The following is a 16,674-nucleotide window of genomic DNA, read 5'->3' as shown; positions in this document are numbered from 1 at the left end:
CTATATTCTATTTCTACTTGCTGAGAGCAGCCCTGTTCAATTTATCTGGCCATAGAATAGAAATGAAATTGACAAGAGCATGTGTGTGCTGTTAGTGTGCGTATGTGCATGGGGATATCCATGATTAATGCATATTCTATCTAAAATGAAATTTCTAGTTCCTATCATGTAAGAGTGAATAAAAAGGGAAACTGGACCATTTTTCCTGTAGAAGACTCTGGATTATTTTGCTTTTCTGAATAATTTAACTCAGTATTTTACTTCTAAATATAGATTTGTCCATACTAAAATAGTATATGCCACAATAATTCTATTACTGGTAATTTTATAGTTTTGCCCTCTTCTGGTCTTTGATTAATGGTGACAGTGACACCAACACATTTTAAAATGGCATTATCCTAATGACTGTGGTCAAAGGACAAGGGTTATTGAGCAAAAGAAAGTTATACAGTGTACACACAGTAATGCAATGGCCCAAATTGTTCTATCAGTGCAAGGTAACTGCTTGTACTACCCTAGTCCATGATGGGAAACAGCCCCTTTTAGATGCAACATGAGCTCCTCACTAGCCTTTCCTTCTGCCCTAAGCATGATATGCGCCAGTCCTCCATATCCTCCAGTCCCTCACCTCACCCCTGCATGTGGTGAAAATCCATCTTCAACAAAGAATTTTAATATGAAGATGAGTTACAAAATATATCCTCAGTGTAGGCAAAGGAAAAAGAAAAGGAAGGGCTACCTACCAAGGTCTCTGATGGAGGCTGAAGTCAGCATGGGATCTGAACTTATAAGAACAGCTGAAAATAGTAACCAGGGGACCGTCTTCAAAGACAGTTTATTCACAGATTGCAGATACCAAAGTATTAAGGTATAATTAATCACAAATCCAGGAATTGTAATTAAGACTATCTGCAAAGACATTTGATGGTAGAAAGATCAGATGGCATTTGCATTCTATTTTGAAAAGCAGAAGATCAGGCAGAACTGGCTATCAGTGTGGCCCTCAGGCTCACTTTGCTGGGGCAACCCCCCTAACCCCCCACCTCAACGGAGATACAGAAAACGGCTGAGCAGAGCTCCTCTGGGACAACCTAAACCACTTTCACAATACGTTCTCTGCTGCTACCTCTCCCCCATCCTCCATGCCTCCTGGTCTTTTGTCTGAACTCCATGTGCCTGGTTTTGATTTAAAATGCATTGCTTCCGATGGTGGTTAGGCAAGATTATTAACAGAACTATTTTCATAGCTTTGGACGATGTGTGTGCACAGCGTGTCGTCAGGTGTGTTTTATCTCAATGTGTTTCCTTGATACAGACAGCCCTCGCCTCCTGGTCTAAGAAGCCAGTGAGATTTGGGTTACAGCTGCTTTTGGGTCACCCTCTGAACTTTCACTATTCCTGAAGTCGTAGTGTTAGATGGCAAGGATTTAAAACCAGACATTTCTCATCAAATTCTTTCTTCCTTGAGATCATGCACTTCACAGTTATACTTTTACAGATTCCCAGAGATAAAATGATGATTGATATGAAGTTCTGTCAGTAAAATAGTCAGAATTGTTTCCTTTTCTCCATAGTTTTATCCTGAGCTTCCAATATTCTAGATTACCACCAATATGTGGGTTTTTTTATTCGATACAAAGCTGAATTTACCACTTTGATATCCTACACTTTCCCCATAGTCTTTATTTTCTATTTTGGAACAAAATTTTTTTATAATCTGAAAATAATTAACATGGTTCATGAACAGACAGTAAAAGAGCAAAATTATTACCTGCCACAGTAACTTCTGGAGCATGTATATATCCATGTCAAGTGCAACATTAAAGATAATTACTGGTGTAAATATACCAAAAAACATGTCTGGATCCATCCACTGTATGGCATCTGCATATATTTGGATCTAGTAATAGAAAACTGATTATTCACATATATCCATGCTTTGTTAGCAATAGAACACATGCCAGAGGCAGTTGCCTCACAACAGAGAAAGTTTTAGAAAGATACAATATGGTATGGGGGCTAAAGTCTTACTCTGTTGAGTGTTCAGAACTTTCCATCTGATTGACAAATGGAAACATCTAACAGGAAAGTTGGTACACATCCCTAAGCCTGTTATAGGTGCACAAGAGAGAGCATATTTCAAGTACTGTGGGCTCTGTTTTTTCAGAGTTGTTATTTTTCTACACTTATAAGCATCCTTTGCTTGTTTGAATTGGGAAGAGATGAGTCCTTTTTCAAAAATTCTTTAGACTTCTTTGAATTTATGCAATTCTTAGACATGATGCTGATATTCATTTATTATACATACCTGAGTAGACTTAAAGCTCAGCATTTCAAAACAACATCCAATTAAAAATAGTATCACAGGAAGAGGAATTGGGAAGTCTTTCAGATACATGTTCAAAAATGCTGCAAAAAGTATACTTGTTACAGATAGGCAATGTAATATCATATTCACAGACTTGCTATTACATGTTATATGACTTAATACCAAGGCAGCAGAATGGTATCTACTACTAATTTACTACTGATTGAGACCCTCTCTCATGCTTAAAGATATAAAATCCATATGATCATTAATTTATCAAATTTCTGCTTTATAGCTTTTATAATAGATTGCATTTATTTTGAGACTTTTTTTAAGTATTTCTAGAAACCACTGGTTCTTGGGTTAGTACTGATATATTTGTAATAGTTGTTATAATCACCATAAATCATATTGGTTTAGTCTGCAATTCTGCAATAAAAGGGTAATTAACTCTAACGAAAACTCCTGCCTAAGGAACAATGAGAACCTAGCTATAATTTATCCAATGGAAAAATTCTAGTTACTTATTACTAGTAATGTTGTTCTAATTATATAAAAATCCTATTTACTCATTACTAGTTACACAGCCCACAGTAAATAATAACTTTATTGGCTTTGTTTGACATTTTTGAGAAATGGCAGCACCTCAAAGTCTGATATGTATGATCAGAACATTTTCTCTCATTTACTATTTTCTTATTATTTAGTATAATTTCCAAATACATTAAGGGATGGGAAGAAAAACACTATTTCCAGTTTCTATGATCTTTCTCCTCCTCCTAGTCCTCCTCCTCCTCCTCCTCCTCCTCCTCCTCCCCCTCCTTTTTCATAAAAGCTAGATATGGGCTTATCGTTTACAAGAATTTCTTCTGTTGTGACCTTTGATTCTCCTGTTTCCTTCAGTTATACTAGTTACTGAAACCCAAGTCTGACCTAGTAGTTATTATACTGTGAATGTTTTAAACCTGATAGAGGTGAAGGATACTGACAACAGATATGGCATCTCTTCCCAAAGGCCAGACATTGTTTGAGTCCTTCAGTTGAAAATATTATAGGAAATCTATGAACTTAGGCATAAAATTCTAATTTCCTCTTACTGTTACTTTCCTTAATTCTTTATGATAGCATTAGCAAGACGTATCCATAGACTAGACTAAGGAGGGAGGTGTATTAGCTTACCTCCAATAGTACAGATCAAAGATAGTATCAGAATGATTTCAGGGAGGTCTTGAGGAGTGCTCAGAAAGACACTTTTCAGAAGATCCAGCCATGCATTACTTAGTTTGACACTTCGGGTTGTAGTTAAATTCTCAGCAATTTCTTCCATCCTCTTGTTTAATTACAGTCCTCCTGCCTCTAACTCAGTGTCTCTCGGCAAAACTCAGAGGTGATCAAAGGAAATAGGGATTTTCTTCTCAGTGTCCTCCTAATGCATTGCTAAAAGAGAAGAAAATCACAGAAGAAAATTTCTCCTTTAATTATCTCAAGTCCTCACTTCTGGTCTGTAAACATTAGTGATGCCTCTCTCTTCTGTGGTGCTTACAACTGAAATGAAGTGGAAAAGGCAGAATCCCAGGTGATAGGGACTAGCCAGCGATGCCATGAGTTCTCTCACAGTGCTGAGTGCTACCCAGTCATGGCCCACCTTGCACCTGTGCACCTACCCAGAAGGTTTCTTCACCTCACCCTTCTCCCACCATTGAGACCACAGCTAGTGCAGGTTACTCATCTCTGGGAATGCAACGCTGAGAAATTCACCCTCAGTTTATTCTGCTGTCTGGAGAGGTGGAGGAGCATTTTGATTTGCATCGTAATTTCAATAAGACAGCAATAACAGACCATGCTGATAAAAACTAGGGCTTTCTTTATCCCAAGAGGAGCACCTGCAGACCAGAATTCTATCAAGAGTTTAAAACAATGAACAATAGCCACATTCAAAGAACTTATCTCTTCCCAAGATAAGACAGTTTTAAATCAAAGGTCTTTAACTTCCTTCAAGAAATCATATCTTGTGGGGTGTGAAAAGGACTCCTTGTGCCCCTGCTGACCTCAAATATACATACATACATAATACATACATACACACACACACACACACACACAATATACATTTTGGTTATAAACATTTTGAAAAAGAAATTAAATTAATATGTGCTTATAGTTAACATTGAAATACATATGTAAACAAAATAGTAAAACAAATCACCCACGTGAATCTCATCCAGTGGCTTTTCTATGCTTTCTTTATACTGATGAGCTCATTCTCTTGTAAGGATACTGCATGCTGCTTTCTCCCTGTGACCGCATCATCAGCATCAAGTAGACCTGTACACAATGTTCAAAGAGACTCCATCACCTGAGCACAGACTCCATGATCAGGCTGCCTGGACCCAGAGGTCTGGCAAGCTTCCCTTTGTAGTGTCATAGCCTGCTTTCTCTAATTGATTGGTTTTTCAAGTCCCTTTCATTTCCTAGCCAATATAACTCCCCTCTGCATTTATTATTTCCTGAAATTCCCCGGGGAGCAGTAATGATGCTGAGTTGTCTCCTCAGAGGCCACCTAGATGTCTCAGGTGATTTAATATGTAGCTATTTAACAATCACTGCAACTATCCCAGTTCAAGGGCAACAGCTGCTCAGTTTTCAGTCTCAAAGCCAAGTTCTGATTTTGACCAGGTTTTGGGACAAAGATGACTACAATCTGAAATACATCTGCAGTCAGCAGACTTTGTAGCAGTCAGGGTGACAACTTGCCATGTGGAGTCATGGGGCACCTAGGTAGAATGAAGCTACAAAGAGGTCTCTGCAGGATCTGGGCTTTGGAAAAGGTCTCTGGGATGAGGCTTTCCTGTAAATTGGGTGAACCAGGGGCAATTCTGTCACGGAGTAGCTCAATAAATCTTATCTATAGTGAGAGTAAACCTAAGGAAATGACATTGTGATGAACAGAAAAGCAGCAAAGAATGTATTAAGTGACAGTGGGGATGTATGGATTCACAGGGCTCTTATATCTGTCTCACTTTGATCTATCTATCTATCTATCTATCTATCTATCTATCTATCTATCTATCTATCTATCTACCTGTCTGTCTATTTATTTATTTATTTATTTATTTATTTATTTATTTATTTATTTATTTATTTAACTTTTGGGACAAGGTCTCACTGTATAGTCCTGACTGGCCTCAAACTCATAGAGACCGGACTGTCTCTGCCTTCCAAGGTCACACACCTGGCCATTTCATGTGTAATCTTGATTACCTGTGGGACTGTTCATGCCTAACAGGACAACTTGCCCTGGCCAAAAACCTATTAGTCAGGTTACCACAACACTGAGCCCTAACTGTAAGGGATCAGGCCAGATTCTACAGTTAGGGACTGGGGTATTTTGTGTGTGTGTGTGTGTGTGTGTGTGTGTGTGTGTGTGTGTGTGTGTGTTCGTCAAAGGATATCTACGTTTTTTGATGTATTCTTCCTATATCAAGAACTTGAGATAGGGCTAAGTATGAGGCTGATTCACTACAGCTCTGGCTTAGTATGCACAAAGCTTTGGGTTCAATTCCCAGGCTGTCATAAACAAACCAAGGTGATACATGCCTGTCATCTTAGCACTAGGGAGATGGAGGCACACAGCAAATTCGAACACAGACTGGACTACATGAGACCCTGCCTCAATGACAAAAATAAACAAACAAAAAAGGGGCTTGAAGTGTATCTGGGAAAGGAGCAAAAGCGCTCAGCTGTGTCTCTTGAGAAGGAGACACTCCATCTGGGCAGTAGCACCAATCACTTGGAAAGCTGAAGAGAAAAAAAATACTGTTGCCTGATACCACCCTCAGAGGTGAATGTAATCGGTCCAGGGTGATCCTGGGTCTTGGGGTTGTACAAGTTCCACTGTGGTTCTTCCTGTGTGTTTTCAAGACTTAGTGCAGCACAGGGGTCTCTGGTTCTGAACTGTAGATAGGAGCACACAGTCCCATAAATAGTTTTTTCATTTCTAAAATCATTTAAAACTTTAGTGTCTACACATTCAATTCTAATAAACTAGTTTCAGAAAAGCATACAGTTACCACAATTTCTGATTATTGCTGAAACTCAGAGATACCTCGGAAGAAGTTCAACATAATTTTTTTCAATGTGACATTTATTAGGCTGCAAAGTTTGCAACTTTGACTTAAAACATACTAATTAGCCTTTTCCTGAGAAAATGGCTTAGCTTTGCTTGTAAATGCTATAGTACTAGTCATTGACGTTTTAAAGATATATATAAAAAAGCTGCATGAGAACAAACAGATATCCAATGCAGACAAAACTTCTTCAGAATAAATTGGCTTTATTATATTTCAATAAATTTACGAGTCCAAGTCTCATTGTGGAAGAAACAGTGATTTCCTGTATTCATTTTGTGAACGGAGGTAGTTAATGGTTACCCTCTAAGAATTAGCGTGTAGATTTGTAGATTACCCTTAACAAACAGCCAGTCAAAGCTCGGAGATTCCCTTTCTCAAGGAGTAGAAGTCACATATTCACTTTGTCCCTGAAAAGAAGTTTTCTTTTTTTCCATTACCATTTTTCAGGAATGACATGACAGAAATATCCCAAAGAGGGTACTGTGGGTTCCTACTCCACGTCACAGGCAACTAAGCTCAAGCCTCAGGATTGGGGGTGGTTACCACTGAGCATCCCAATGTCTGTGCAGTGAACTCTGAGACATCAACCTGTCTTCCTTACTGACTCTGAACAGGGGTCCTTACTTCTCAGTAGTGCTGGTCACTCATGGTAAACAGACCTGGCTCAAAGTCCTCCACTACACTTTCTTCGAGGGCATGACTTCTCATTACCACATCAGTGCAAAGTCATTATCCTCGTGGCTGTGAGTGGTTCAGAAAGAACTGACATAAAAATTATGATGGAGGAGGAGCAGGGCAGAAATTTACCAAGAGGTGGTTGATCTTAGGGAAGTCTTTGGTTATGACAGGAAAGGCAAAATGGCCGGGAGGAGAGAGTCAACCCTAAAGCTGAACGCTGTGGTTCTCTTTGTTCCTCCAGGAGAGGAGGTGCAGAAACCAAGCACCAGTGGGAAAGGTCAACTTCTAGAAAGAGAAACAACAGGGGTCTCACCATCCAGAGCCCAGGAGTGTCCTGGAAAATGTGAGAAGTGGAGGCCAGGAACTTCTTCCTCTCACTCCAGAACAGTCCCAAACCAACTGCAACCTCACTGACAGTTACTTGCTCTAAGCCCCGCCCCTACTATCCATCTACTGGCTGCAGTTTTATAACTCCTGACTTGATTGGCTGAAGAAAACAGCATCCTTTTTGTTGTCGTTTATTAAAGGCATTTAAAACTATAAAGCTGTGTTTATTAAAGGGGAAAAAGAAGAAAACATGAAACGAAACTGCTAGAAACTGTATTATTTACGTATATTTAGCTTGCTGCATAGTGAGTTTCTGGCCTTGAACCCCTGGACAGTGTTTTCTCTGCATTCAAGAAGGAGGAAGTCTCCTGGATATGGTGTGGTTGTAGATATTTTGAGTGCAGGAATTCTGGTTTCTGGGTTTGAAGCATGGGGTTGGGACCTCGGTTCTGGGCATGTAAAAGAATGCAGTCAAGACAGACTGGGAAAGCAGCTTCTCATTCTTTCTGGGACAAATGTGAAGACGGTTTCAGAAATAGAGGCACATTGTACACCTTTTTTCCAAATATATATAAAGAATAATTTTACTGAAACTATTTAGCAGCATTACTGTGGGATCAAGTTTTGTATTCTTGTATCTTGTCTGTATTAGTCAGTGATCTCTAGAGGAACAGTACCTGTACGATGAATATGCATATTCTAATTTGTGCCTAGTTGAGATTCAAACCAACCATCACACTATTCTAAGAAAATATTTGGGGGAGAAATTTTGTAACGCTTTCAAAATCTAGGCTATATTTTGACGTGTGGGAGACCACTTTATATTCTGACTCATACAAAGACTTTGTGAGGACATTTAGGTGCTAATGAGAAGGAATGGACAGAGAAGGAAAGAGAGGGAAGCTGCCAGAGTAAATGCAGAGGAGTGACCTTTGCATAGTGCCCTTGGCTGTAGTGAGAAGCATTCCCAGTCTTTTACAGTCTGATAGCTCCAAACAACAGGGATCATGGAAGGGAATTATCTCCACGATGTAAATCCATTTTAGCAAGTGGTCAAAGAAACCGTGAAAGGATTTTAAAGCTGATAGACTAATAAAAAGTTATAATGAAATGATAGTTAAGATTATTTCTGACTAAACATTTGGATGGGAATTATAAGGAGTAAATGCATACTTTATATTAGATATAGAATTAGATTATTAAATAAGATAACCTCTGTATATTTATGCATATAGAAAGATTTTTGATATTGACAGACATTTATTGTGTGGGTCTCATAAAGGCAATTTCTTCTGAGTGGACCACGTAGTTTGACCATATTCACCTCTCCTAACCTGCCCTTTCTCATCTCCTTTTCACCTTTTGGCTTTTGGCTACTCTCCTTCTTTTTCACAGACTCCTTCCGCTTTTTAGTTACATATAGAGATACATCTATATGGTTTACATATTTATACTAAATCTAAGATTCACAAATAGGAGAAAACTTGACATTTGTCTTTCTGAGGCTGGCTTATTTTGCTTATATGTTGGTGGCCAGCTGTATCCATCTTCCAGCAAAGTCTCCCTTCCTTCCTCCCTCCTTCTTTCCTTCCTTCCTTCCTTCCTTCCTTCCTTCCTCCCTCCCTCCCTTCCTTTCTTCTTTCTTTTTTCAGGATAGGGTTTTTCTGTAGCCCTGGCTGTCCTGGAACTCACTCTGTAGACCAGGTTGGCCTCGAACTCAGAGCGAGCGAGATGTGCATCATCACCACCTGGCTTATTTCTAGATTTCTTAAAGATGATATGAATAACATTGTTTTCCCAATTTTTCTTTCATTATTTTCTTCTTAGTATATAAACATCTGAATTTTTGTGTTTGGTAGCGTTCACTAATGAATATGTCTGGTGATTTCCTCTGTTGGAGTTTTGATTATTGAGTTAATATACATACTTTTTATTTGTATATTAAGATTTTCCACCTCTTTTGAAAGTTTTGGTAAGTTTTATGGATCGCAGACTTGGAGCAGTTTTCTATGTAGTGTCCATGGCACTCTCTCATAAATCCTTTGTATTCCAGTGTGTCACTTTCAATGTCTCCTCATTAATTCTTGATTTTAAGTTTTTCCTTTGATCTTAGCCTAGCTAAGTGTTTCTAAATTTAGTCATCTCAAAAACAAAACAACAAAACCCTTGTTTTATTGATGATTTTAATTGATTTTATAGTCTGTCTGATTAATTTATTCTATAATGATTTTTCTTCCCTCTCTTAACTTTGTGTTTAATTTGTTCTTTTTCTGTTTAAGTTATAAGTAGGTTATTCATTTAAGATCTTTTGACTTTCTTACTGTGGGCAGTGACAGAAATATGCACACTTCTTTCAACTGTTTATGTTGTATTGTGTAAGCTGGGTATAACATTTTTTTCTTTCCAAATAATTTTTTCATTTCTTTTATGAAGTCTTTGACTCATTTGTTGGTTCTTCAAGAGTGTGTTGTTAAATTTCTATAAGTTTGTGAATGTCAATATTGTCTCTTTATCTTTTTCATGACATTGCTTTTCAAATATGTATTTTATATGTTTTCATCAGTATCTTGAATTTATTAGGACTAGTTTTGTGGATCTATATCATTTTATTTTGGATGACATTTTATGTACATTGGAAAATAAGTTTCCTTTGCTAGTATTTGTAGAAATGTTCTATGCATGTCTACTAGCTTCATTTCATCTATAACAGTGTACATTTTTACTGTTTTATTATTTATTTTCTGTCTGAATGATATAGCTACTGTTGAAAGTGGGGTACCAAAGCCCCATAATATTATTGCACTGACATCTCTTTCTCTATTCATGTGTGTTAATAGTTAAATACAGCTATTATATTGTCATAGACTCTTGAGAAATTGACCCCTTTGTCAGTATATTATGACCTTTGTCTCTTGTGCTCTTGTTTTCTTTTTTTTTTTTTTTTTTAGCTAAAGTCTATTACATCACTTTCAAGTTTAGCCTGTTACCTTGGTTACCATTTGCACGACCCCCCCCACAATCACTACAATTTTATTCTATTTGTGTTCTTAAAGCTGAAACAAGTCTCATGTAGGTTGTATAGTTAATCCACTCCTAACACTACCACACTTGTCTTTAATTCTTTGTTGTTTGTTTTTTTACAGTTTCTTACAATGTATCATGGTCATATTCCTCTCTCCCATTATGTCCTCTTATTTCTTCACATATTCCCATTGGTCCCTTTCTGCTGGCCCTGTTCCAACTTTTGCATTTGTCTTTAGCTCTTGAGACATGGTTTCATTTAGAACACTTTGTTGCAATTTGAGTACTTCTTTAAAATTTTGAATCTTACTCATCGTTGCTCACAAAAAGAAATCTAGGAATATGTTTTCATTTCAATAGAATTTCGTTAACTTTAGCATAGTACTAATAGAATTTATTAACTCAAAAGTTACTGGGCATCCAGTACATCCTTATTCACACTCAGTGCTCTCTGCCTCCAAAACCAGAGTTCATAATTCACATGATCACTTCATTTCTCCCTGTGGAAATTGAGTTTGCTCTGCATTAAACAAGAAAATGGCTTCTAGGTGGGCAGTGAAAATAGAGGCAGGAATGTAGATGTGGTAAAGATCTATCTTAGTGATGAGAAGAAAGAAAGGTCTCCAACATTTCAAACACAGAAAGACAAATATTTATGTTTGTGGCTGAGGCATACCTGATACATAGATTTAGTGGCCTTTATTTTTATTGAGACAAAATTTAAGGGAGAAGTTAAAAGAAGGGAGATAATTTTTCAAAAGGGCTTATAAATGACAATGAAAAAGAAGGCTTATTGCCCAGACCCAGAATTCGTCTGTTATGAAGTATGGAGGGGAGTAGTGTGAATATACATGTTTATGAAATGTAGGCTGACTTCAGAGACCAATGCAGAACAGCCACAGCCAATTGCATTCTTCAGAGAATAGCATCATTTCCTGGTCCAGTGTCTGAATTCTGTAACCACAAGAGTTTGTCTGGGTGTCTTAGTTAGGGTTTCTATTGCTGTGAAAAGACACCATGACCACAGCAACTCTTATAAAGAAAAAACATTTAATTGAGGTTGGCTTAAAGATTCAGAGGTTTATTCCATTATCATCATGGTGGGAAGCATGGTGGCATGCAGGCAGACATGGTGCTAGAGAAGGAGCTGAGAGTTCTACATCTGGATCTGTAGGTAGCAGGGAGAGAGAGAGAGAGAGAGAGAGAGAGATTGAGAGAGAGAGAGAGATTGAGAAAGACTGGGCCTGGCTTGAGCCAGTGACATATTTCCTCCAACAAAGCCACACTGACTCCAATAAGGCCTCATCTCCTAAGCCCTATCAAGTAGGGCCACTTTCTAATGACCAAACATTCAAACCCATAAGTCTTTTGGGGCTATACTTATTCAAACAACACACCAGGTGAAATTTTATCTATATCTTTCTGTATCTACAGGTACAACTGTATTTGTATCTATATATCTATATCTATTCAGTTATAGCTAGCTATAAAACTCAGGCAGGTGTTGTTGGGAAGAAGCCAAGAGTTTAAAGGTGTGCATTGCTACATATTTTGAGGACAAAAGAGAAAAAAAGGAGGAAGTGGCTAAATGAATAATCTTTTTTGCGGGGGGGGGGGGGAGGGCAGGAAACAGTGAAAGAAAATTACAGTCTCCTTTGGAAGTTCAGATAGAAAACAAGATGTTTTGACTGTTAATGAAGATTTTCATCAACATACTCAATGGGCTTTTCACTCCATTGCATTCTCCGCCTCTTAATGCTTCTTGTCTGCACACAAGAATCAGGTAACTCTTTATTTTCTTTTACAGATGTTTAGCTGGAAGTTAATGGCGAATAAACTCCAGGTTACAGGCCATTTACTTTTATCGCAGTAGGTAAAGAGGGATGTATGATGGGTTCTGTGTATTAATAATCATACACCCGTATACCCACATAGCTGACAAATCATTTAATGTGGGCATAATCGAAACAATGACTACAGAAAGTGGGAAGGAAAGGTCAGAATGAAGGCAAGCATACAGGTTCTGAGGCATGCACAACTTGCTCAAATGAGATAGTTTCCTGTATGTTTGTTTTATGTAAATATAAAGGTGGCCGACCAGCTAGATGCAAAGGATCTCCTCACAAAATCTGTTTTTATTTTGTTTTGCTTTGTTGTTATTTGCTTTCTTTAAATTATTCTCATGTTCACAGTCAAGCAGCATATATAGCTTTTAATTTTGAGGTTGAGTTGTTTTGAAGCTTTTCTTGATCATTAAGAGTTTCTCCTAAGTAGGCAAGCCTATACATAATTTGCTTTATGGATTTGTCTATCATTGCAAGCTGACCTAATTTAAAAATTCAACAAGTATTTTCTTATTACTTTCTGATCATTATGAATGATTGAATTATCAGCATTTGATCCATCCGTTTTTGGTTTTGTTTTTTGTTTTTTACATTAAGGTAATAACTAGTTTTCTTTAAGAATTTGGGTGAAGGGTCTAGAGACATGGCTTAGTAGTTAAGAGTGTACAGTACTGTATTGGAGGACCCAGGTTCTGTTCCAATAACCTACACAAGGAGGCTCACAAACACCTGTAAATCCAGCTCCAGGGGATCCAAAGATTTCCTCTATCTTCTGTGAGTACATGCACTCAAAGGCACATATACCATACCACAGGCATACTTAAAAAACTAGAATAAATCTTTAAAAAAATAATTGAGAAGAGGAAGCAAAAAATATGATAAATTCAAAATAGGGTTAGGTTTAATGATTGAGCTTCTGCTTAGCAAGAGTTGAGTCCTGGGTTTAATTCCTAGCCAAATAAGAATAATGAGTAACTAACTAAAATGCATAAGGAGGAATTCTTCTCTGAGGAAGTAGCTCATACAGTAAAGGAGAAGATAATCTGGGAGCAAATGATAAGGAGGAGCAAAGCAGTACAGATGCTGTTGTGGAGTTATTGACTGACAACTTGGTTGTTACTCTTTTTGTGTTGCTAGTTTGAGTTTTCGTGAGTATTATTCAATCCTTCCCTGAAGGCAGGGACCAAACTACCTGTGAAAACTAAAATGTTGGTGACTTTTAACTGTCAAATGACCTGGTGTTCTCATTTTATTCAACACTGTGAGTCAGGTAATGTTAAGCCTGTTATGGAGATGAAAGTCCTGAGGTGCTGGAGAGTAAAATGTTGCAAGAAGACCACAGTCCTGCCAGTCATCCTCGGGAAAGCATGAGAACAGAACTGACTGGTGAACACAGTGTTTCTCTAAACAATAAACCTGCCTCATGCGTTTGAGAGGTTTGTGATGCTGTGGGCACAGTTTAGACCCACCACATTTATTCTGAAAAATATTTGAAAAAATATTGCTTGTAATTTGATATTGGAAATGAAATGAATGAGTGAAAAATGAATGACATCATATGAGAATGGTGGACCAAACTGTGTGGTTGTGTTTTTAAACCTCATATTTAAATAAAGCACACACTGGAGAAAATTGATAACATTTCACAGCAGTGTTCAGACTTCTTAACTTTTACTCTCCATATCCTCACATTATGGGTTTATTTTATCAGTTGCTGTCTTTAAAAAAAGCATACATGACCACTTAGCATCTATTCAATTTTTTCTGGTTTCTTTATATATTGGTAGGATTTGTTAACATTTTTAGGTGAAATGTAGTTTATTAAATTTCATTGGTGAATGAATTCCTTTATGTAGTACTATAATTCATTTATACAACTTTTAAAAAGATTTACTTCTATTTTATGTGTATGAGTACTCTATCCACCTTATGCCAGAAGAGGGCATCAGATCCCATTATAGATGGTTGTGAGACACCTTGTCAGTGTTGGGAATTGAACTCAGAACCTCTGGAAGAGCACTCAGTGCTCTTAACTGCTGAGCCAATTTTTTGTTTTGTTTTGTTTTTTGTTTTTTTCTTATTTTTTGAGAAGGTTTCTCTGTGTAACCCTGGTTGTCCTGGAACTCACTTCGTAGACCAAATCTTGAACTCAGAGATCCACCTGCCTCTGTCTCCCAAGTGCTGGGATTAAAGGCATGTGCCACTACATCCAGCCCAACTTTTGCTTTGTAATATACTATTTTTATTAATTGTTTGAGAATTTCATATAATGTATTTTGATCATATTCACCTGCAGAAGAAAATGAGGTCAACGTGCTCACAGATAAGCACTAGAGAAACCAGAACTGTTAAGCATGCATAATTTCTTCTTCACGGGAAGAAATCTACACCTATTCATCCAGAAGCTAGAGTGGATGTTTTCTAATAACCTGGTGATCTTTTGCTATTCTATGGATTCAGCCTTCACCTGAATTCTCAAAATCCTGAGCATTGTATATTAGTCAATAGAACCTATCCTTATGAAAGGGATTCCCATGCAAAAGAGGTTTCTATTATGCTTATTACGAGCCCTTCCTCCCTAGGCTTAGACTCCTGAGCACTGTTTCTCAGTCAATAGCACCCATTCCTGTGAAAAAGGTCACAAGTGCTTTGCTAAAGAGATGCATTTTGCTAAGGAGTTTTGATGTAGCCATGCCTAAAGCTTTGTTGTGTTAATTGTCATGTGGTAACTTTCCCCCAAAGCTCTACTGTGTTTAAATATCAAAAAAATATTAACCCACTTTGCATCAGACTCCAGAAGTTTTGGCCCAGTGCTGGCTAACTAAAGTCAAGCTGAACCCAGTTCTCATTCTTACCTCACCCAAATCGTTGCCCAGCCAGCTGTGACCCTTGCAGAGACCCCCACATTTATCCCCCACTCTTCCTCTGACTCCTCTCAGATCCACCCTCACCTCCCCACTGCAACTTCATGTCCTTAAAAAAAATAACCTACTGAGTCTAATATGTTCTGCCCTTATATACCCATGAGTGGAGGTCCATCCCCTGCCGTGTGGCATGAAATATATTCCTCCTTTGCCATTTGGTTTTGATCATGACAAATAATTCCTATGAACATCTTTGTTCATGTTTTTGGAGAATACATGCATTAGCTTCTATTAGGTGTATGGTAGGGGTAGACTTGCTACTTATAGGGTATGCTTAAGCTCAGGGATAAGATAGCCCCAAGTTTTCCACTTAGCACCCAACAGAATTTACACTCCCTTCAGCATTGTTGGTGAGGTGCATTGTTTCTGCAAATTCTTAATCAAATTTGACATTGTTTGCCTTTCATTTTAGACAAGTGGTGTATATGTTGTCCTCAGTTTACCCTGTATTTCCTTGATGACCAGGTTGAGCACCTTAGTCCAAGAACTATCCAGCCAGATGTAGAATAATTCATGACTTAAGGTACATATGTACACATATATATTATGATACAAGCTCAGCACATATATATGTAAGCAAAGTCATATATATATATAAAACTTTGCTTAACACATAGGTATACATTCATATATGTGCTAAGCAAAGTTGTATACATAATATATAATATAATATATATGTTGGGTATTTTATAATTCTTAATTTTTACCCCTAATAAGTATTTACTAGGTAACATGTGCCGGAAACCCTTTTAGAAACTAGATACTCAATATTAAAGAACATACTGTAGTTCGTTCTCTCTCTCTCTCTCTCTGTTCTGAGGATCAAATGTAGGACCTTGCATGTGACTGGCAACCATCTACTACTGATAATGGACATAGGTTACAGCTCCAGACTTTTTATTTTTATTGAGACACAGTCTCACTATGTATCATAGGTTGCTCTTGAATGCACTATCCCTTTTCCTCCATTTGGAGTGCATCATTTTTTATTGTGTAGAAGAGACAAATAAAATGGTAATCATAAGGCAAATAGAAGTGCTATTAGGAACACCGTGGTAGTATGGATATGTATTTCCCTTAACACTGGACCTCATTTTCAGAGTATTCGCAGAAAATAAAGCATAAGAATTATGAAACAGCTGTCCTGGGAAGAAACGTGACCATCTTCTGCAACTTGACAAGTCTGGCAAATGTTCTACAAGTTACCTGGCAAAAAATTCAAGGCTCTTTGCTTCAAAATATCGGTACTTACAGTCATAAATATGGAGAAAATATTCTCCCCCCGTATATAAACAGGCTGCACTGCAAGATCCTGGAACCCAATGCCTCCTTCATAACTATCCAAGGAGTGACATTTGAGGATGAAGCCTGCTACAAGTGTCTGTTCAACACCTTTCCACATGGCAGCCATGGAGAACAAACCTGCCTGAACATTCTAAGTA

General features: G+C 37.7%; 1 protein-coding gene and 1 long non-coding RNA gene across 4 annotated transcripts in view; one reads left to right on the top strand and one right to left on the bottom strand.

The window, feature by feature from the left end:
• The window catches only part of Slc9c1 (solute carrier family 9 member C1), a 77,760-nt gene extending 73,470 nt beyond the window's left edge, over positions 1 to 4,290 (bottom strand). For both annotated transcript variants that reach the window (XM_052740805.1, XM_052740804.1), the window contains exons 1-4: positions 3,488 to 4,290; positions 2,309 to 2,409; positions 1,772 to 1,900; positions 744 to 909 (exon numbers count right to left, since the gene is read on the bottom strand). In XM_052740805.1, the coding sequence (XP_052596765.1) occupies positions 744 to 909; positions 1,772 to 1,900; positions 2,309 to 2,409; positions 3,488 to 3,635 (544 nt within the window). In that variant the 5' untranslated portion in view covers positions 3,636 to 4,290. The remainder of the gene's footprint in view (positions 1 to 743; positions 910 to 1,771; positions 1,901 to 2,308; positions 2,410 to 3,487) is intronic.
• The window catches only part of LOC128112070 (uncharacterized), an 82,973-nt gene extending 66,528 nt beyond the window's left edge, over positions 1 to 16,445 (top strand). The window contains exons 8-9 of one of the 2 annotated variants that reach the window (XR_008218834.1): positions 15,698 to 15,755; positions 16,333 to 16,445. This is a non-coding gene — a long non-coding RNA (uncharacterized LOC128112070). Of the gene's footprint in view, positions 1 to 15,644; positions 15,756 to 16,332 lie in introns of both variants that reach the window. The other variant, XR_008218835.1, reaches the window with a different exon arrangement.
• The last annotated feature ends 229 nt before the right edge of the window (positions 16,446 to 16,674 follow it).

This window comes from Peromyscus californicus, unplaced genomic scaffold, assembly GCF_007827085.1.
Source record: "Peromyscus californicus insignis strain IS unplaced genomic scaffold, ASM782708v3 Scaffold_16__1_contigs__length_79575227, whole genome shotgun sequence".
Taxonomy (NCBI): Eukaryota; Metazoa; Chordata; class Mammalia; order Rodentia; family Cricetidae; genus Peromyscus; species Peromyscus californicus.
Note: the sequence above shows the minus strand (reverse complement) of the source record. Positions and strands in the feature narration are given on the sequence as shown.